The following is a 21,553-nucleotide window of genomic DNA, read 5'->3' as shown; positions in this document are numbered from 1 at the left end:
TCCATTTGATGGCAGGATGGGGAAGTGTATCTGTGGGTGCTGGCATCTGAAGGCATGGAGACATTGTGTGTAAAAAGAGTTCAAAAAGTGGCTTTGTTTGCCTTAGGAAACACCAACGAAGGAGCTGGGAAGCCACGGGACAGACGTGAACGGGGAAGGTGCTGGCAGCTCTCCTGTTCCATCTACCAGCCCTGGTTACTTAAACAGATTTGCAAATTCAGAAAGCTCAACAGATGAAGAAGGTACATGAATATATTTATGCACAGCAGGGGCTGGGACTGTTTGATGCAGAGCCTTTTATGAGAAGTCATTAAACTCTGTGTGATCTGTAAATTCACTGGACCGTGTTGGCTTCAATCTTGCATCCTAAGCACACACTGCAGCTGGGCTCAGATTCCCTTGGTCCTGAGGAGCAAAGCTGGGATGTGATACTGGTTCTTTATATATTGATGTGTCCAGGGTTGCCTGAGAGGCAGCCAAACTGGGTGACAAATGTTTGTGACTCCCTGGGCTAGAACCCTGCCCAGGGACACAGGTTTTGTTTGGGGTTAATGCAATCTTCCAGTCTCCTTGTACAACTCTGGGTGACCTTACATGACATTACTGTAATGCTGCTTTTTTCTTCTTTCTTACTTTTTTTTTCTCCCCTCCCCAAGGTGGAGGTTTTGAGTGGGATGATGACTTCTCTTCTCCAGAGCCATCCTTTATCTCCAAGGCAGCTAACAGTCTCATTGGTTCTAAAGCACCCCTGCAGCCATCCAAGTACTTCTCTCCACCTCCACCGTCCCGGACTCTCGATCAGAACTGGTCACATTCATCCCCTTATTCCAGATTCTCCATCTCTCCTGCAAACATGGCAAGCTTTTCTCTTACACATCTTACAGATTCAGATATAGAGCAAGGAGGTAAGTGATTTAGTCATAAAAATTACTTTAAAGATAAAAATTAAAATCGTTATGTAAAGATAAAGGAACAAATACAAGTTTTGTTCTATTTAAATACCAAATGTAGAAGTACATTTTTAACACTACAAAAGTTCATGTCTGGTCTTGTGTTTCAGTTAAGACATAGTTTTCCGTGGAGATTGAGATTATTTGTGTCCAAGTTGTTACAAAATTGTGGTAGAACATTTACAGGACAAGCTCTCAGTTTTTGTGTTAAAAACCCAAGAGCTGTATTTGGATGAATGAACCCTCTGCAGTCCTGCAGTACTGCTGTTGCACCTGCCACACTATGGCAGTTATTAATTCTGGTTATTGCACTGTCTTAAGTCACAATTGTGTTTTCATTGCACAGGATAAGGATGCCAGGAACATAATGTTTCTGCTATTATTGTGTAAGCTTATTTTACAGTTTAGTTTTCTTTTCATATTGCTTTTTAGACATTGCATTCTTGACATTCTCTCAAGAACTGCAGCATGTTTTCTAGAGCTGTGAATAGGATAGCTTTTGTTAGGAGACCCAAACAATCTGTTCAGAGCAATATTGAGTACTAGCAGTGTTTATTAACAAGCCTTCTTGTCAATAACCAAAAACTTTTTTAACCTTTGATATGTTTTGAGGGTTAAGAGAAGCAAAAATAACCACACTTGAATTGGTCTGGCATATTATTAATCTTGATAACACATTGCATTATTAAAAATAAATATTACTGATAGCAGAGCCTTGCTTATGGTCAATGTCTATAAATATGTAATCAGTGTTATATAGAGTTGTATTGTTCTTGTATTGTGCTTATTGATTAGATAATATTTGCTGCTTAGTAACTTACAGATAAGAGAGATTATTTTGGAGAGCCTACGTTGCCTTATGTGTCCTAAGAAGTGACATTGAACTGTGTGATTGAGGCAGATGTCTATGAATAAATGAACCAAATGTTTACAGTAGTTGAAGGTGTAGGGAAAAATTAACCAAAACTTGGAAGGGCAAAACAGCAGAATGCCAAGTTCTAGCAAGGGTCTTACAAAGAAGTGAGGGTTGTGCAGAAGAATCTCACTGTATCTTATGACCTTTCCTTTACTAATAGGAAGCAGTGAAGATGGAGAAAAAGATTAAATCAATTTAAATGTGCTTGGACTCCATACATAAAACACATAGACTTTGTGTTTGAGACTTCTTTATCTAAACTCTGGATCCTCCTGGAGTGACACAGGTAATCAAGAAGTACTGAGAACTGGAAGTAAACACTGAAAGCAATGTTAAATCAGGACATTAATTTGAATGTGTATTTAACTTTGTAATGTATTTTTAAATCAGTGCAATTTTGCTTTTCATTGAAAGACGATTCTGCCGCTGTTTTCAAGTACTTGAAGTATTTTTCAGATAACTTAAACAAGTAAAGCAATTACACTACAGTCTGGTTTATGTATGAGATTGTATAATATTCTTTTTATATTTTTCCATGTAGTTCATTATCTATTTGAACATACACCTGTTGTAGAATTGTGTATACCTGTCCTGTGCAACAGGTGGCTGTGTTGATGGAACTGTTTGAATGATAGTTGATCAGTAGTGAGCCATATTTATTCAAAAAGATATCACTACATATTACTTTGCTTATTACAATTGCACTATGGATTATTCTTCCTTTATTTCCTGATGATGTACAGAATCAAAATCTTAAATCTTTCAAGGAAAACAAGACAAGTTGAATTGGCCCAGTTATCCAGTTTAATTTGTCCTTTTTGTAGCCTTTTGCTATGCACGGTACTCGTAAAACGTACATAACTTCTGAGTATTATGTTAGACTTGCTGAAATCTTATATTCAGTACCATTTCTAAAATGATAATGGTTATAGAATGGTTGTTAGTGTTCATGTTTTATAGGAAACTGGAAAAGAATATATGATATACTCTGGAATTTTTAGATGAAAGAGATAATGTCTCTTAATTCCTACATATGATCCTACTGACTGCTTAAACTGTAATAGCATCTGACTATATCAAAGTTAAGGGCCTTCCAGTTTTTACTACAATTTCTGCCTTGGAGAAAGAAGAGGGAAAATTGGTTGTACAAAACTCTGGAATTTATGAATCTTACATAAAGACTAATTTCAATAGACTGGATTTGGGTACACTTGGCCCTTTAGTTGTACATTCTGTGAATTTTGAAGCTCATTCTTCTGCTGACTGCAGATCTGGGCTCCATTCGGAGGCCTGTGGTAAATCTACCTCTTGGTGATGTTATGACAATTTTGATTAACGGTTAATGCCCAGTTCTGCACCCGTTATAGGGCCAGATCCATTTTAAGATGTCTGCAGAGCTCCATGGTACATCTTGAAATGCATTCTGAACAAAGGCTGCAGTGCAATAGGTTTGCTCTGAGCCTGTAGGGAAGGGAAGACAGTGGGGGGCTTCACCTTCCTGCTGTACCATGCATTTAGCTGATTTAATCCTCTAAACTGCTTGGAAAAAGATATCCTTGATTATTACTCCTAAGTGAGTTCAGTTGAGACACTGAAATCCCTGACTTCTTGGAATGCCTTATGCAGTTCAGATCTGTAGGAAACACTGATAGAAGCAGTTTACCTGGCTTTGTATTTGTTTACTTGTACTAAAATACAAATGCACTGAAATCTGAAGTACTTTGTATTTTAGTGGCTGTTTTGGCAGGGCTTGAGATTATGGTGGTCCAAGGGCTCTGTGTCCAGATCCAGTCACCAGAGAATTTTCATCATATGGAGATGGGAGGACTAGATATTTTCAGATGTTTTCTTTTTTTGTATACCTCTGTGTTAATTTTGATTTTTAAGTCTGTTTTAAAAATGACAAGAATATGTTAACTGTTTTTTTTCCAATGTTATTTAGCCCTTAAACCAGAATGGCTTCCATACTGATTAAAAGGGAATGATTTAGTTAATAATGTTGTTTGAAGTTGCCAATGAATTGAGATATCTTTTTCTGATGAGGCACTCAGGTTCAGAGTTAGTCAGAACTGTTCTTCAGTATGAAGTGAGGAACTGAATTTTCCTATGGACCTTTCCTAAAACATTATTTAGAAGGCAAAGTCAAGTAGTTCTTAATACAGGCTTACAGTATATACTGTAGAGGGTTTAAGGAAGCTGTGCGCGACTGAAAATATTTTAAAATGTTGGTAATAGACCTTGTGCACAAACTATTGCTTAGGAACTCCATGATTCCAACATTACACTCCTTGATACAGCTAGATTTAGGGTACCTCATCTGTCTTTAAATTTTCACCATAGTAAGAATGAAACTCCATAATGGTCTGCAGGGAACACGTGGGCTTGTCTGCCTTATGTGGTGAAAAACTTGTCAGACCTGGAGTTCAGCCTTAATTTTGAATCATTTTATTTAAAAAATAATTCTGGGTTAAATAAAAGCTTATGCTCCAGAATGTTGTCATTTGGTTGTGCATTTTGTTCCTTGTAATTCTGGAAAATCAGATGTTTATCTTGCACATCAGGAATTTCCTTTGCTTGACGGAAATCTAAGATGCTTTAACTGGGTTTAAAGAAAAGCTTACACAGGAAGTAAAAGTTTACTCCTTTGTCCAAATGGACTCATTGCTAATGAATTGCCAAAGGAGCATTTTTTTCCAAAACAAGATGTGTATGATATTAAGCAAGGTAATGTCCTTTTTAGCTGTACAATGAAGAGAAAGAAATATTTAAAGTTAACTCAGATCACTTAAATTTTAATTTCAGTAATCCAGTAGGCTGGATTGCAATAATATAAACTATATTTTGGGGTAAAAAAATAACACTTAAAGATCTGATCAACTACTAGCAATACTTAAATATCTGCCTGGCAGTTAAGTGGCACAATGAAGATGAATCAGTAATTCCAACATGTTACATTATAATGAGGGGATTTGTTCCAAATCATTCATTACATTCTATGTAATTTCTTGCACTAGCTACTTAAGCCTGGTCTCCATTTTAGAAGTACATGTATCTATTTTCAATGGTTTATTATGAGGACTGGTTACAGTTTAATTCCTTCTCTAGTAGAATACCTGGATTGTTTGAATAATGAAGGCATTGTCTCAATTTGGCTACTAAAGGTATTTAAAAGATCTGGTTTTTCCCACCTAAAGAGATTTATTTGAACATCAGGATCTGTAGTGAGAAGCCAAGAGAGCAACAAGTGTGTCCAGTTTCAGTGGGAACACCTGTACTCTCCCAAATGCCCCAGCTGCAGATACACTGTGTATAACTGCATTTATGGAAATGAGCAGATTTAAACGTTTTTTCATATCCTTGTTGATGCACTACTGAAAGCCATTTAAGCCTCATTCTTTTTATCAGTATTTTTAGCAGATTTTTATGTAATACTCAATCTTTCATGAGGAGGCTGGTTGGTAGAAAGAGGTTTTTTTCACAATTAAGCACTATCCTAAAATGTCAGCATTGTCAGGTGTCAGTGACTTGGCTATTTGTGTTGGAGTTGGTGAAAGGTGGAATTCAAGTACATTAGCCTTATAAGAAATAGCCTTAAATAAGAATGGAGTTACTTCAAAAAAATTACTTCAGCTTTAAGTCATACATGTTAATGGTTTTGGTACAAAATGGGAAGAAATCTAGAGGAGAGTCAAACATCATATAAACTTATTGAAAATAAGTATTTGTAATACCAGCAGCCTGTTTTTCAGAAACTTGAATATGACTTACAGTTAGTTTTGTTTATGAAATTGTTTGAACTTGCACAGATGTAGGTGTAACTTAAATGATAAATGGTACTGATGTGTGTGTATATATAATGTTCAATTCTATTTGTAAATGAGAAACTATGTAACAAAATCATAGGTATGAGGTTTTCCTATTGTAATTTAATACAGGTATGAGGTTTATGGCAATATATCATAGTTAATGAACTTTCAGGTCAAAATGTCTTTAAATTGTGTACATTTTTAAATTGTAATTTCTACTGTATATTGATTATCATGCATAGTGTGATTCAAGAAACTGCTTGTAATTTAAAAATATTTAATATTAAAAATAAAATACAGTTATATATTTATAATCTCTTTGTCTGTTTGTTCATTTTTAAACAGATGCCAGCAGTGTAGTTCTACTGTAAGATATATTTATTAGTCTCCTGAGGTTGAGAAAGTTCCAAAAGTTCAAAGCCACAGTCCCAGCAGATGAGCCCGTGCTAAATAGCGTAGTCACCTTTAAAGTCTTCCAGTATCATCACCCTTGTGAGAATTTCAGGTAAAGTGTGTACACAGTTAGTAGAGAAGCAATAATTAAAAAAGAAACAGTGTCATTCTGAATACTGAATTTTGCTTTCAATCATAGAATTAGAAATCTGTAGGAAGAATGGGAATTTTTGAAATTTATAACTTCAGAAAACAGGTTACTGATGTTTTCTCAGTGTTCACTGAATTTCTTCCTAGAAGAGTTGCTTGGTTTTTTCCATCTAAGTGCATGTGCTGAATGGACCAAAAATCACCAGGTAAATAAATGAAGTGCTGGTGTTCCCTGGGAGCTGCCTTGGTGAGATGCTGTGGCTGTTCTGGGTGGGGCAGGAGGAGAGGGGAGTGCTGGTGTTCCCTGGGAGCTGCTGTGGCTGTTCTGGGCTGGGCAGGAGGACAGGAGGGTGCTGGTGTTCCCTGGGAGCTGAGATGCTGTGGCTGTTCTGGGCTGGGCAGGAGGAGAGGGCAGTGCTGGTGTTCCCTGCTCTCTGGGAAGGAGGGGACAGCCCAGGCAGCCCTGGCAGTGTGGATGGAGGCTCTTGTGGAAGCCCCCACCTCTCAAGGCAGCTGTTGAGTGCTGGCACCTGTTGTGACCTGGGAATGAGAAACTGATATCAAGATGACTTAACTTCATTAGGTAAAATATAACTACTGGGCTGAAATTTGACCAAGGCAGTGGTCATTAATGAGAACAGATGCAAAAGATCCCATGGCACTAAATTGGTCACCTTATATAGAACTTATTATCAAAGAATTTGAGAACTTGCAGTCTTTATGAGCAGTAAGTTCTCAAAGAGATGGCAGTGCTGTGTGTGTGGGGCTGTGTCACACGGGTGCTGTGACAGCATGCAGAGCTGGGACAGACCTTGTCCTGCAGCCGGGGACACCCCACCTGCTGAGGAGGCCTGGGCCGGCCCTCCCGCGGTGACAGCGCGGTGCCTGCCCGAGTGTGGGTGACACCCGCGCCGCCTCCCCATGCCGTGTGTCCCCCGTCCCTGTGTCTCCCGTGTCACCGCTCACGCTGGAGCCGTGAGCAGGGCGCTGCGGCCGTGCCCGGCCCCTCGGCGCGGTGTGCGGGTCCCTGCCCGCCGAGGCACCGGAGCTCCCGCCCGCCGGGCCCGCCCCCGCCGCTAAAGCGACGTGTCCGGGACAGCGCCGGCCGAGCTGCGGCTGCCTCCGCCGGCGGGGCTCGGGCAGCGCTGCCCGGGGCTCCTCGGGCCGGGGCAGGGCCAGGCCCCTCGCACGCTCCTGCTGACAGGCCTGCCTCCCTCAGAGCACACGCCGCGTTCCCTCCCTGTTGTCCCCGCAGCCCTTGCTGCTGTTCCTGGCTTCCCCTGGGTCTCAGCCGCGTTGCCCTTTTGGCCCCAGGCACCTTCTCAGCAGCGGGTGGAGTGGTAAGTCACAGAAGAGGGATGCCAGCCCTGTGGATGGCTGCACAGGGTGTTAAATGTGTTGGTATTTGGCTGCTCTCTTTGGTTTCTCTTCACCACTCCAGTCTGTTGCTCCTGATCCCCTCACAATCTGTTTGCTCCTTGCACACTCTGATAACACCTTCTTGGGACTCCCAGCAGCTGAGCTGGGGCTCTTTAAGGTTACTTCTCCAGATTACAGCAGTCTAAGAACAAGCCTATCAGCTAGTTACCTTGTTATCCCATTATTCCCCATTTGCTTTTGCCCAGCCTGTAGTTTTCAAGACTACTTTACTCTCGCAGTTTGCTGAAGCTTCCCTTCTCTTGGATCTTCTTCCAGTGTTCTCTCCTGGCTGTGTCCATGAGCCCCCTCTTCACCAAGTCCTGTGGGCCATTTTCTTCCAAACAGCAGCACTCCCCAGCAGTGCTTCTTGTGCTTGGGCAGGGAAGCTCCCACTGCTCTGTGCTCTACTGTAGCTGTGCCTTTTCTGCCAAGTGAGTTACACAGAGGCTGCAGAACAAACTGGTGCTTGCCTTTGGACCTGTTTTCCTCTCTGAAGATAGCTGTGTGTCTCCAGCATTTTTTAGGCTCCGACAACACAAGCTGCTTGGTGCTATCTTAGAGCTGTCATCACCTGGGTGCTACCCTAACCCAGCTGCTTTGTGAATTCCTGTCCTGTTTGGTAAAGTTGCCTCTTTGGTAGTAAGGAACCTGGGGATGGCCAGGATGTCCTCCCAGGCAGAGAACTGAGTCAGTGTGCAAGGCCAGCAGCTAAACATGGCTTTCAAGAAATGAGAAACGAGACAGGAGGGGCTGTTTACCACAGCACAGCCGGGACCTGCCAGACATAGCCACCACCTGCTGCAGCTAAAGTTGAGGTTGTGCTGGGACAGTCTCACATCTGGGGTTAGCATTTTTGTTCTTTTTCCTTCATTTTTTATTGGCTCACTAACTCTCAAACTGCTCCTACACAGTAGTATCGGCATAAAAATATATTTTGTTTGCAGCAAACCTTTGACTACATGAACTGGAAGGCTGTGGAAAGAACATGTTTTGGGAGTGTCTCTTAGTAACACTGATCATTGGTGTTAGAGGCAGGGTTGCTGTAGTGCTGTTGTATTCAGATGTAAAAAAATGTGGGCACAGAATATGGGCTGAGGGAGGTAAAATATCAGTGCTGTCACCTAATGCAGAGGAAGGAACATTGCTGTGTCTTTTTGGATAACTTGGAAAATAGCCTGCTCTGCTGCTGTTGATCTGGGGCAGGAACTGCAGTTAAGCCTTGACATTACTGGATTTTTGTTGGAAGAGGGAAGTGCTTTTTTGTGTGTGTGTCTTGAGGACGAGCCCACAACACAGAAATGCTGCAGCTGAAAACACATGGCTGGCTCGGAGCTTCTCCCTGCGAGTGTGCCATGTTTCCCTCTAGTGGACTCCTCCTCTCACAGTGGAAACCTGTGCCTACAAAAACCAATTACCAGGAGTTCAAGGAGAAATTACTTTGAGTAAGAGCCTGAGGGTCTGTCTAATACCCACCTAAGCCAGCACATGTACATGGAAGCTGCCTGGCTTTGTTATAACATGGGGGAGTGAGGAACTGGGAGACAACAGCAGCAAAAGAGATCAAAGAGAGGTGATGTGTAACCAAACCTCACTGACTGTTGTATTCTGCATGGTTTTTGAGCTGTGGTTCACTTTTCTACAGAAAGACTGAATCGACTTGGATACCACTTTCTCTTATGTCCAGGGACAAAGGAAAAACCTCTCTGCTTTGAGGCCTGTTTCTAAGAAAGCAGAGGCATCTGTTTTTCACCAGTAGGTGATTCACTGCATCCTTGTTTCACTGGTTCCATTCACTTGCCCTCTGTTCCCTCTGCAAGCTCTCCTCCCAGCTGAATATTGGTGTTATGTTTTTACAGCACACTGACCATTAATACCAGTGCATCCAACACAACATGAAGACTAAAACCAAAGGAAAGAAACAAAGGCAAACCGCTGACAAAGAAGCGTTTTCCGAAGAGCCAGCAATGAGAAAAAAGGAACTGGTGAAATGTCTGCGGCGCAAAGAAAGGAGGAATGGGGGGAACAAGGAGAGCAGCAAGAGCCCCCCAGGCAGAGGCAGGCGTGCTTGGAGCAGCAAGGACAGGCTGCTGAGGAGGCTGGAGAGCAACGAGCGCGAGAGGCAGAGGATGCACAAGCTCAACAACGCCTTCCAGGCCCTGCGCGAGGTCATCCCTCACGTGAGGGCCGAGAACAAACTGTCCAAAATAGAGACTCTCACTCTGGCCAAAAACTACATCAAATCCTTGACCTCCATTATACTCAATATGTCCAACGGACACTTCCCAGCAGTAGAAGGGATGGGGGGAGCCTGGGGATCCAAATTGTACCAGCATTATCAACAGCAGCATGGGGAGGATGACCATGAGGAAAATCTACAGAAATATTCCACATAGATTCATAACTTCAGCCAAAACACCAACTGCCAGCTGCTACTGTCATTGTTTTTCCTTCTTACATCATAATACGTGTCATTACCTAGAGGTTTAAAAAGATTATTTTGGCCTCCAGTCTCTCCTTTTTTTTTTTTTCCCTTAAAAAGACAAACAGGTAACACTTGTGACTGTAGTTTACATGGCACATTAAAAAATTACCTTAAACCCTCAGAATTTTTCAGAGCATAATGAATGTGTTTGTGTGGTGTGCCAAGGTCTGGAGACCTATCCTGTAACACTGGAGTTGACTTGAAAATGTGATTTAGTAACTTCTGAAAATTATCCCACCTGGAGTAGAGCGAGTTGAACCTTTAAAGTCTGTGTCATCTGAGTTCCTTGGAGTTGAGAATCTTGGCTGTAGTTCTGTTCACCAGCCTTTCAGTGACTCATCTGCTGTGCTAAAGAGAAGATTAAAATTGATGACAGCATCTGACTTGGTGACTGAAGTGGCACATAGGGGAAACTGGTCACCAAATCTGAATATTCATCTTGATCTTTAGCTTTGGTGGATCTGCCCTGGTAATCTTGAACATTGCAAGGCATAAAAGCATCTGTTGATGCAAACATCTGCAAAGCTTTCTTAGATTGTAAGCTCTCTAGAGTAAGGACAGTTCTGATCTGTGTTCCAGAGCATCTGGCCTCACAGAGATTTTCTCTAGTGGGTGTCTGGGTGCCATTCTAATACAAATAATGAATAAGGAACAAATTACTTACTTTTGCCAAGACAATGATAAAAATGCTTTCATGTAGTCTTAAGTTAGACAATGCTCTGGCCAGTTTAAATTACTTCCTAATGAAACCTGTGATGTGATCAGGTTCTTTCTGGGTTAGTGTTAGATTCTGATACTGTAAAGCAATAAATGAAGCAGAAACTCTTCAAAAGGAAAATAAGCTCTTTTTTTCCCCTCCCTCTATCCCCTTCTGTGGTAAAAAGTTTTATGTCACTGAGGAACTCTCATTTCCTCTTGTATTCTCTTACCTGGAGCACCTGAGGCTGGAGTGGCCTCAGTTGGAAGTGTGGTGCCCACAGAGCCCCCATGTCCCTGCTCCCCCTCCCCACATGCCCCATGAACAGGAGCTGCTGCTCTGTGCTCTGAGGGCACAGGAAACATTTGGCACCTCGTGCATCACTAGGATTGATAATGGTTTGTGGCCTGGTCCTTTTCCAGCAGAGAAGGGTGTCCAAGGAGGAGTGGGGGCTGAGGAAGCATTTATCAGATCCATCACAAAAGGATTGTGCTGCTCTGTGCAGTTTGGAATGTGTTTGTAGTTTGCTGCAGCACAGCTGAGGGGATGACAATGTTATTCAGATTGAAAGGTGAGGATTCCCACACAGGCTGGTAAGGGATGTGAAATGTGAATTCTCTTTCTCCACCACAGCAATCCACAGCTATGATGTAGAACAACACAACAGTTTATACATGTGGTTGCCTTACTGGATCCTGCCTCAACTGGAATTTTCTTAGTTGTCGAACTTGATTCACATTAAAATAAATGTGATTTAGCCCTTCTCATACTCAAGTGTTAATGAAAGAATTGCAGAGTCTCTTAGAGATTTAACTTGTCATTACAGTGCTGGATCTTACTCCATTCACCAGCAGCTCTGTGTGGGTAAATGAATCCTCACTGTGTTTGTGCACTGATCACAATGGGTCAGTCAGTAACACCAAGGCCTTTTCTTCCAGTTATTCCACTCAGCACCTCCTCAGGTAAGAGATGTTGATGTTGTTTGGTTATTTCTCACCCTAGGTCACTGCAAACTGTGGCTCTGTGTGCCACACAGTCAGCTATGACCAAGCACTTGTAGATTATGGTAATTATTTTGGTAGGATTCTTTAAAGGTCATTGTCTGAGAGCTTCCAGCCAGTAAACATCCCTGGAATGCTTTTGTGGGATAGTTATGTTTGAATTGCTGTTTGGCTGCATTGGTGGAAAGAGGGAACCAGCAAGTTTAAAATCCAGTATTTTAACAGCGCTCTTGATGAAGAATTGCACTTTAAGAACCAAGTATGCAGGTATTGCTCCTAAATATACAGAGTTTAATGCTTGGGCTGTGTATTTTTGACTTTCTGCAACCAGAAGCATTTCAAATATTAAGCCCAGAATGGCACATCATATCTGGCTATAAATACAGCAGCCAAGGAGGCAGGTGAGAGTCACCCCTTCCCTGAACATATCCCCTGAACATATCCCCTGAACATATTCCCAAGGGACAGTCAGGCATTTTTTGGACAAAGGTATTTTTATGGAATTACAGCTGCTAGTTCCACTGTGTAGCAAAGTACAAAGTGCTCTGTTCTTGGACATGTCAGAAGGGATTAAGAAGCATGTTTTTCTGATAAATTACTTTTATTTTTCAAAATTGCTTCAGTTTAAAGTCACTTTTCCATACATTAACTAGCCACAACAATGACATTATATTTTTAAATTAAATAATTTTCTAAATAATATTTTAGAAGGCAAATACTTAGTACTCAAACATAAACAACTTATAACTTTTTTTTTTCACTTAAACCCAAAGTGAAACTTGGCAATGTAGGGAAAAATGCAAAGGTACATTATAAAGCTTATTGTATGCAATCAGGTTGATTGTTGGAGATGTAAACACTGACTATTAACAGGAAAAATCTTGATACAATGCAGAGAAAAATACAATCCTAATAATTCTCTAAAAATACATGTAATAAAGTTATTTATTTGGACAAGATACTGTGCAAGTTATGCAAACCCAATTATGGTAATTAATGCAACACATGATTTATGCTTCTCCCACAGTGAATGTATAAACCAGAAATCTCTAATCACATACTGGAAAGATCAACAGGTTCTTTTTTTAACAGTAAAATATCTTCAATCTTCATTCACATTTGGACTTGGAAACAGTGCTTTCCTTGGCATTAAATACCAAATATATTCCTTAAATACGTGCAAACATAAGTTTTACTTCTACAAATACAGTACTGAGACCACACCAAACTGTTCATCATATAAAAATAGCTTCATGTGGAGTCACACACACAGAGGAGAAATGAATGTAAACTGTCCAATCATGATAAATAAGTCAGGAAAAAAAAAGCTTTTTCTTGAGAATAGAAAGTGATTTCATGTTGGAAAAAGGGATGAATAAATCACTTACGGAAAATTAAGAACTGCCATCAGTGTACACTGGCAAACTCCACTGCTGTCAGTAAAGTTGTTTTGCATTCTTACTACTGTAAAGTCAGTTTAAGACCTTCCTTTAACTTCTACAGTAGGAGAGCATAATTTGCAATGATCTGGAACAGCCTCCAGAGCCCTGTCCCTTGCAGCCTCCTTAGGAAGGCATCTGTGTCCCTCACCTGCCCCAGTTTCAGTTCAGCTGAAGACAGAACACGATTTCCCAGTGCCTGCAGTGACAGTTCAGAGCTGAGCCCCACTGAGCAGGCCTGGGCTCTCCAGTGGCTCCCTGAATCCAGGGGTTCTGCTGCCTCATTAACACACTGTGAGAAAAGACAGCAAAAACTGGCCCTGCCTGCTAACTGCAGCCTAAGCAGAGTTGTGCAGAATTTGATTTTGCTGCTGGGAGCAAGAACAGCCTGAGCCAAGTCTGTCCTTAGACATGGAGCCCTTCCTGAGCAGAGCTCTGTGCCTGTGTAAGGGCTCTACAAACACAGGCAGCTGTGTTTGCCTGCATTCATTCAAATTGAAACAACATTTTCATCTGTGCTCAAAGATGAATCTCAAGGACAGTGTGCAAGATGTGTGAATATGAGAGAAATGTAGGGAGCATAAAAAATAGAAGTAAATGCAGTGATCATGGGAGCAGATATTCACATTTGCATGGTGTGTAGCAGCTATGACAAAGGGTCAGAAATACATTATGGTTAAAAACCTTGCCTGCTTTGACAAAAGTATGAACTCTATCAAGTCACATTTTACACAAGATGCATTAGAAGGATTCAGTACTTAAAATACCCCATTGCAAAATCCAGTTCAGTCAAACATATTAGTAGCACAAAAATGTTTTTCTCTCCAAGCAGTAGACATCTATTTCTTTTCCAACTATTGCCTACTGCTTGTTAGCAACACATAGATGGCAACAATTTAACAGTTAACAGAATTTCTGTCCAACTCTTGACTTTCACTGACCATCAGAGGGGTCTTGGAGTGTTCTGTTTTCCCTTTACTCTCCTCATCTTCTCCCTCCTTTGGTGCTGTGGGGTTTTCCTCTGCAGTGTCAGGCACAGCACCCCGAGATGCCTCTGTTGCATTTCCTCTGACTGTAATGTGCTCCCACCCACCCTGTGAAAAAGGGACACAGAAACTCAAAAGGAGAAATATCACCCTGTCAGTGCTGGATGTGATGCTTTATGTGCACTGCTATTGTTCTATTTGTTCATGAGCAAAGTAATCCTGCTCTGAATCAGAAAAAAGGCTCTTTGTAAAATGAAACAAAACACAGCAAACCTCCCTGACAGGGAGTTATAGTGGCAAACTTGAGGATTGTTTTTTATCACATTGAGAATTGAGATTAGTAGGGTCAGGCATTCATAACAGAGCCACTGCAGATGTTCCACCAATTTGAAAGGTGGCAAAACATTGAAATAGCCTTTCTCAAAACATTGAGAATATTACAGGGTACAACAATGAGGAGTATTCATGTGCAGACTAGGAAGGAATCCACTTTCTTTTAAATGCCTCTTACTCCACTAGTTTTTTCATTGTAACTTTTAAATTACCTATTTAAAATGAATACTTATCAAATGCAAATAAAAAACTTCCCAGCTATGACTGCACAACCCATTATAATAACTTCATTATAATAAACCTGGAGGAAAATATCAGTTTCCTACAGGTATATCCAAGCTTTCCCACACTGCCCAGCCGGGCAGGATGGCACTTCCCTTTCTCTGTGAGCCCACAGACATTGGGATGTACAACGTGAGGCAGCTGTGTGCCCCCAGCACTTACCCCAATACCATAATCCCAGGAGAGGCCTTTGGGCTCCAGGGGCTGGACACCAGTCCGGTGGCAGACGGTCCCACAGCTCAGGCTGTGGCTGCCCTGCACTTTGTCAGCTATCACCCACACCTCAAGGAAGCAGAGAGAGGCAGTCAAATGTGCTGCTCTTCCCAGATGTCAAATCTCTGTCTGACCCCTTTCAAAAATCAGGCTTTTTCTTCAATAGGCTGAAAATGCTTTCATTTAGGCAGAGAGACACTCAGACAAACTATAGAGCAGTGCTGTAATTAAAACATTGCCAGATAAGACTTGGCAGGAAATAGATTAAATATATAAAAGCCTTTTTAAAATATATAGCCTTGTTAAAAAAATGGGAAAATATAGTGAGGCTTTTTACAGCAGAAGGCTTGGCTGTATCACTATTCCACTGGTATGATTTTTTCTCTTTTTATCATATTCCAACATTTAGACCAACATTTGTGTAATGAAGTTAAACAAAACTAAGGCTGAAGAACATTGAATTATTAAAGTATATTCTACATAATTTTTAATAAACTCATGAGATACAAGGAAGCTTAATACACACCTGGTCCAGGGGCCCCACAGACATTTTACGGATATTGTTGGAAACGTGATCCCAGGTGGATCCTTGAGGGTAGCTGGGAGTGATTCCCTGCCTGTACCAGAGATTGCCTGGGAAACAGAGAGTGCTGGTTACAGCCCAGCATGGCTGCTTGTCTGAAGTGCTGCCAACAACATCAATAAGGAATTAATTCTTTCTGTGTTCCAGGGAAATGCAGTTTTGGCTAAGGTGTTACAGAGATGGACAAAATGAAGCTCCCACTTTGGAATTTGTATTTCTGTAGTTATTGCTTATAAAAAATAGCAAATCCTCTGTTGTAAAACTTCTTAGGGAAGAATGCTCATATAAGGAACTAGGCACTAGAAAACAAAATGGGATGAAGATCCCTGAATCTGTTGTTAAAGGCTTGTTTCTTGTACAAAAGATGCTTCATGATTTATCTGCTTTGGAGTCCAGACAAAACCCAGCCATGCAATTCTCTGCCATTCATCTGTGTCTCCCCCCCCAGAGCAGATGCTGGATTGTTGTTACCCAGAGCACTGTCAGATACAACAGCCAAGCCTTCAGAAGCAGAACTTAATGCACTGCTACTCCACATCCTTCAGTATGAAATATTGCTCCCTTTGGAGCACCGGTATTCATCTGTCCAGTTCTAACTTAACCTCTTCTTTTTAAATCACTCTGGTACAGACTGATGTACTTTTTGTAGCACTGACTAATAGTTTTTTAAATCCTTACCATTTTTATCCAAGACAAACACAGATGTTCGTCCCACTGAGACTTGCTTTAGCTTCTGTTTTTGAGGTGAAGGGATATGGTACCAACAGTCACCTAAAGGTCACAAATCTTGAGTTAAACATTGCAAAAATAGAATTAGGTATGGAAATGTCTGCAGCTGAAATCCATTGCTGTGCAGGAAAGCTGTGAATGACATCACACTTCATATATTTTTAACAGATTAATTTTTACAAATGAACACTTTCAATTACACAAGTGCATAGCAAATGAGCTGCTATAATTATTGCATTATTTGTATGCACTGTTTTGCACAGCCATGGGAAAGGCCTCTGTGAAACAGATTGGACTTTTTCAGACATGGCAGTGGAGCAGAGCAAAAGCCAAAGTCCAAGTTCTTACCTGCAGGCTTGTTTGGAGACACTGAACCCCGGTAGAAGGCAGAACCATCTCTGGCAATAGCCCACACTTGGTAAAATGCTCCAATGGAGATGGAAATGAAGGGCTGATCTGTTCCCACGTGCAGCCAGGATGTTCCCTAACAAATCATGGGAAATTAATTGTGAAGCAGTGCTTAAAACCTCCATGACAAAATATTGTTGACTATTACCAAATGAGAAAAAACCCACACAGTGAAAAATGTTCTGGAGAATAAATCTTACATAACTTTATGACTGAACAGAAATGATCCTCAAAGATACTTGGATACACAACTCTTTGAAACTAACTAAGTTGGGCCATGGCCTTTTATATTAAAATCACTGCATTTTAGGCATCTACATGTCTCTGAACAGCTGGACTAGAGTCTTCTTTTTTTTTCTTTAATTCCTCACAAAAATCAGCTGATACAGGATTTCACATTCCAGACACAGTATTCCAGTTCTCACTGCTGCACAGCCTAACAGATCAGGAAGGAAAAAAAGAATTAATTATTTTTCAATTTCTTGTAGTTTTTCTCCAAATTCTACTAAAGCATTTTCTTTGATGTTTTTCCTGGTTTTTATCCTACTGATATTGAGGTCCTGGAGTGGGACCATGCTTCACAGAGTCCATTCCTCAGCAATTCCTTTCAGTGGGATACACCTGTTATCAACCATTTCAAAAAACAAACAAAAAAAGAAGAACTAAGCTGCCAGGGCAGAAAGTGGAAGTAAAATGCTTCATGAGGAGATGGCCAGGAGCTGAGAGAGGCTCCTGCAGGTGGTGTGGCACAAGCTCAGGTGGATTATGCAAGAGAAGCACTATTATAAGGAACGTGGGCAGCAAACTGTGCTACAGCTGATGGACAGGCATGTGAAAATCTGGGACACATAGGGATGAAAAATCACAAGGTGCTTTGAGAGAGGGCTCTGTGTGACTGTATGTACTTGCATATCACATTAAATACATCAATAAGCAGTAAAAACAAACAGGGAGCCTTACAGCTGGATTTTGCTGTGTCACTCCAAGCCTGCAGAGCACGTCTCCTTTGTCACTGATTGCCCACAGTGCTACTGATTCTTCATCGTCTGCATCTGAACTGGGAATTATGGAGATGTCCCACAGGGTAACAGGAGGCACTTCCAGCCATGGCCCGTTGGTGACTATCTTACATTTTCTGAAGCAGAAAAAGCCCAAACCTGTCAGAAGTATGTACTTTCTATAACTGGTTTCCCAGTTTATTGTTGACTTCCAGTCCTAAAGTTTTTTTCATTAGGTAGTGCTTTTCATTAAATATTAGTATTTTTAATTTGAAAGAGGTTTTTAACAATTAATTAGGTTTTTAAATTTGAGCTAATTTTGATTTCTCAAAGCTTCTGTTGTTTGTTTGGGGTTTTTTTTAAGTTACTTTATAAAACCAGGACCACCCAAGAAGTCTGCAACTGGTGCTACACTGCTCCATCGCTCTCTCAGACTCACTGGGCAGCAGCAGGATTGTAAGTTCCAGAGAGAGCTCCACACCCAGCTCATTCCTTCCTCTGTCTTGGTCAAAAGAATAACTTTACAATTCTTTTGTGGTTGGTCTGTTAAAAAGGTTATGTAGCATCTTGAGGTAGGCAGAGGTAAAGCAGCTCTAAATGACAGACTTGGTAAGTCATGCTGGGACTTTGTGTACTTCTTCTGCGGAAACTGCACCAAAGTAGTGCTGTCAATTATTATGTTAGACTCTATCCTCACCACAACAATTTCATGTATGAATAATGCTCAAAAAACATCAGGACATTCCTCTGTTTTCTAGTTCTGAAAAACCACATCCAACCCTGAGCCAATTTGTTTTCAAATTTCAATTGGTAGTTAAAACAAGAGGAAGTATTTAGACTAGAGAGTATTTCTAAGTTGCAAATTTTATTTCAATAATAATATATTGATTTACTGGGTTTGTTTTGCCGCATATCCTGAAATAACACTTTTGATACTCCAGAACCTCACTCACTGCAGAGCTTTTTGTACAGGGGGCAAAATACTTTGTAGCACCAATACTAAACCCAGCAGTGTGTGAGTTCACGGCAATTAATTAGTACAGCTATTAAATGCTCTAGTATAGAAAGCACAGAAAAGTTGGAAAAACAAGGAATGCACAGACTTCCTCAGCTTATAGAATACAGTGGCAGTTTGCTGTTTTCTGGGTTCCACCTGGACATTTCCTCTGACTGAAATGGAGTTGGAGTATCTGTGGCCCAGCATTCAGTATGTGGAATTCATAAATTGAAACTATTAATATAGAAGGCCTATTAGCAGCAGTTACAAGTGATGTAATATATACTGATATACCCAGTGCCTACTATTCCTCAATCATTTACCATAAGGAAAATCAGATATAGAGAAGAACTGTCTGACTTTATTATCTACAGATCCCACAAAATCCAAGAGGGTAACTACCCATAGAGACTTACAATTAGATACATAATGTTAAAGGTCATCAGTTTCTCTGCTGGGTTATTTATTTCAGGTTTATTTACTTTTTCTTTTGTTGATTGGGTTTTGTTGACAAGACTCTTGACCTCATAACAAAAGTAGACTTAGTGAGCAATTAGATTCAACTTCAAATCTTATTTATATTGAGGTTCCTCACCTGGCCCAGCGCCTCCGTCGGACAAAGTCTTTCATTGTCTTGTGCCCGTGGTAGGACCTACCAAAACAGATTTAAACAATGTTCATGAGGATGTCAGAGCATCTCCAGTGTCAGTGCCAGCCTGAGAGCACTGCCTCCATCTGCCCACCAGGCACAACTGCTGATTTTAAAATTCTTCAAGTCACAGTTTGCCAAGTTCACCTTGCTGCCCTCCCTCCCTGCAAATATCAGCATGGCCACAAAAAGGGGGAAATGAGGCAGTGTTGTGTCTCTGGCAGAGGGCAGTTAATGTGCAAACCAGAAACAAGAAGGAGTGAGGACTGGAGCCTGGGATTTGGCAGAAGAGGAGTTTGCTTACGCTGGGAAGTCAGCTGCATACTGCCAGCCCTCCCGGTCCGTGCCGCCCGCCGGGCTGAAGTCGATGTACCAATCTGAGACCTGTGGGCAAACAGGGACACTGGCAGTAACAATCAACACCTAATGCATCATGAACACCCCTTCTTCTATTTACCTCCCCCTTTTGGAGAGCAATGACTTGCTAGAAACCTTCTAACACTTGAAATACTTTTTAATTTTTTACCCAAATCTTTTAGTTCAGAGGAGGAGAAAATTATCTAAGTCACATTAAACAAACACCTCACTAAATGCTTAACATTCTTTTGACTATGGAAGATTATTGCTAGCTATTAATGGGGAAAACAAGGTTAAATGTTACAACAAATAACAGAAGAAAATCTGGGCCCCTTGAACTCAAGTCTTATATCCTACTTCCTAAGCCTGGACTTTGTAAAAAAATTTGTAAGCCAAAACTTACCCAAGACCACTGTGGAGAAGGAGGCTTGGTATTGGTCTTTGTACATTCCTGCAGGCCAGAGGCATCACTCCACATGTATCTGTCTGTGGGCAGACCTCTGTGGTGGTGGAACAGTGCACAAGGAATGCAAGGTCATTTACAACAGGGAGTTTAAAAGGCAAGGGAAGAAAAGCCTTTTTGTAGCACTTTCTGCTTTCACACACAAAACACTGCCATCATTAATCTCTATTTAGAAATATCATGTGAGTGATGAGCACAGTGGGAAAGAATCTGTGCAATTGCTTCCAGTTATAGCAAACTTGAGGACCTTGTAAATGTTTTCTCTGTAGAGTGATATTCCTCACTACCATATGGAACGTGAATGCCATATAATTGGATATATATTTTTCTATACTTTTGGTCAAATATCCTATTCAAGGACACAGTGTATTTAGCACAATATGTACAGGAATATACAGATCCTAATAACTTTTCTGTCAGGTCTTAATAGTGAAAGACACTGCAAGTAGGCACACTTTGTGCAATCACAAAGCACAAATCTGTAACACTTTGCCATAATGGCATTTTGACATTTTTGATAATTACAAATTAGAAAATTGAGAAATGCTGCTCCTGCCATCACAGGTTAACTATGAATGTTGGAAGAGACAGAAGACAGAGTAAGTGTAATACAGTATTACACAGTAAGTGTAATAATTCTTCCAAGCTAGAACAAAGCCCTTGTTTCATTTGACAGTAGTAGTGTTAAAGTAAATAAATGCAATAAATGGAGTAAATAACCTGCTGCTGTATCCAGTGACAGGGTTCCACCGTTGGTTCTCATAGATGTAAACACATTTCACATCTGACTGTGTGTAAATGTTATCAGCACTACTGGCCAGTCCTGTGAGAAATAAACAATGTGGATTAGAATAAAGCCAAAGCTCGAAGACATTACATTTTAAACTCCATCACTGCCAAGCTGTACCTTGGATGAAGCCTCCTCCATATCCACCAGTGTAAGCCCAGGCTGTGTGGTCGTAGCCGATGCCCCACACCACGCCCCGGCTGTTGCTCTCCACCAGCCGCAGGTGCCCTCCCACCTGGCGCCAGAACCTGCCAGGAAGGACACTGCACTCAGCACCACATCCTGCAGGGATGCTGCTTTCCCACCAACAACCCCATGATCTTCAGCACAGGCATCTGCTCTGCTCACTTGTCCAACCACTGAGCAATCTCTAAGTGAAAGCAGCTGCCAGCTGAAAGCATTTCCCTCTGAACAGCTCCCAGAAAGCAGATGGCATTGTTCTGCTTGAGGAGTTTGCAGTTCCATATTGCCACAGTTGTCATAAAAACTGTCAAGAAACTGCTCCTGGACTGCAG

At 41.2% G+C, this 21,553-nt stretch overlaps 3 protein-coding genes across 3 annotated transcripts in view; 2 read left to right on the top strand and 1 right to left on the bottom strand.

Annotated features, from left to right (window-relative positions):
• Positions 1-5,986, top strand: part of LMTK2 (lemur tyrosine kinase 2) — a 41,406-nt gene extending 35,420 nt beyond the window's left edge. Inside the window, exons 12-14 of the mRNA XM_005487363.4 lie at positions 107-242; positions 657-905; positions 2,027-5,986. Coding sequence (XP_005487420.2) covers positions 107-242; positions 657-905; positions 2,027-2,055 — 414 coding nt within the window. The 3' untranslated portion in view covers positions 2,056-5,986. The remainder of the gene's footprint in view (positions 1-106; positions 243-656; positions 906-2,026) is intronic.
• A 606-nt stretch (positions 5,987-6,592) lies between these two features.
• Positions 6,593-13,941, top strand: BHLHA15 (basic helix-loop-helix family member a15). Its single transcript, XM_026793675.2, has 2 exons — positions 6,593-7,555; positions 9,491-13,941. Exon 2 carries the CDS (start codon positions 9,527-9,529, stop codon positions 10,025-10,027), a length of 501 nt encoding a protein of 166 aa, XP_026649476.1. The 5' UTR covers positions 6,593-7,555; positions 9,491-9,526; the 3' UTR covers positions 10,028-13,941.
• The window catches only part of TECPR1 (tectonin beta-propeller repeat containing 1), a 24,903-nt gene continuing 15,746 nt past the window's right edge, over positions 12,397-21,553 (bottom strand). The window contains exons 15-25 of the mRNA XM_005487365.4: positions 21,159-21,286; positions 20,972-21,074; positions 20,192-20,288; positions 19,736-19,815; positions 19,378-19,434; positions 17,748-17,922; positions 16,728-16,863; positions 16,329-16,421; positions 15,594-15,700; positions 15,017-15,136; positions 12,397-14,347 (exon numbers count right to left, since the gene is read on the bottom strand). Coding sequence (XP_005487422.2) covers positions 14,150-14,347; positions 15,017-15,136; positions 15,594-15,700; positions 16,329-16,421; positions 16,728-16,863; positions 17,748-17,922; positions 19,378-19,434; positions 19,736-19,815; positions 20,192-20,288; positions 20,972-21,074; positions 21,159-21,286 — 1,294 coding nt within the window. The 3' untranslated portion in view covers positions 12,397-14,149. The remainder of the gene's footprint in view (positions 14,348-15,016; positions 15,137-15,593; positions 15,701-16,328; positions 16,422-16,727; positions 16,864-17,747; positions 17,923-19,377; positions 19,435-19,735; positions 19,816-20,191; positions 20,289-20,971; positions 21,075-21,158; positions 21,287-21,553) is intronic.

Source organism: Zonotrichia albicollis, chromosome 16 (assembly GCF_047830755.1).
Source record: "Zonotrichia albicollis isolate bZonAlb1 chromosome 16, bZonAlb1.hap1, whole genome shotgun sequence".
NCBI lineage: Eukaryota > Metazoa > Chordata > Aves > Passeriformes > Passerellidae > Zonotrichia > Zonotrichia albicollis.
Note: the sequence above shows the minus strand (reverse complement) of the source record. Positions and strands in the feature narration are given on the sequence as shown.

What these genes read in the sequence shown, in the direction of transcription:
- BHLHA15 (XM_026793675.2), top strand. Translation starts at nt 9,527, where the DNA reads ATGAAGACTAAAACCAAAGGAAAGAAACAAAGGCAAACCGCTGACAAA.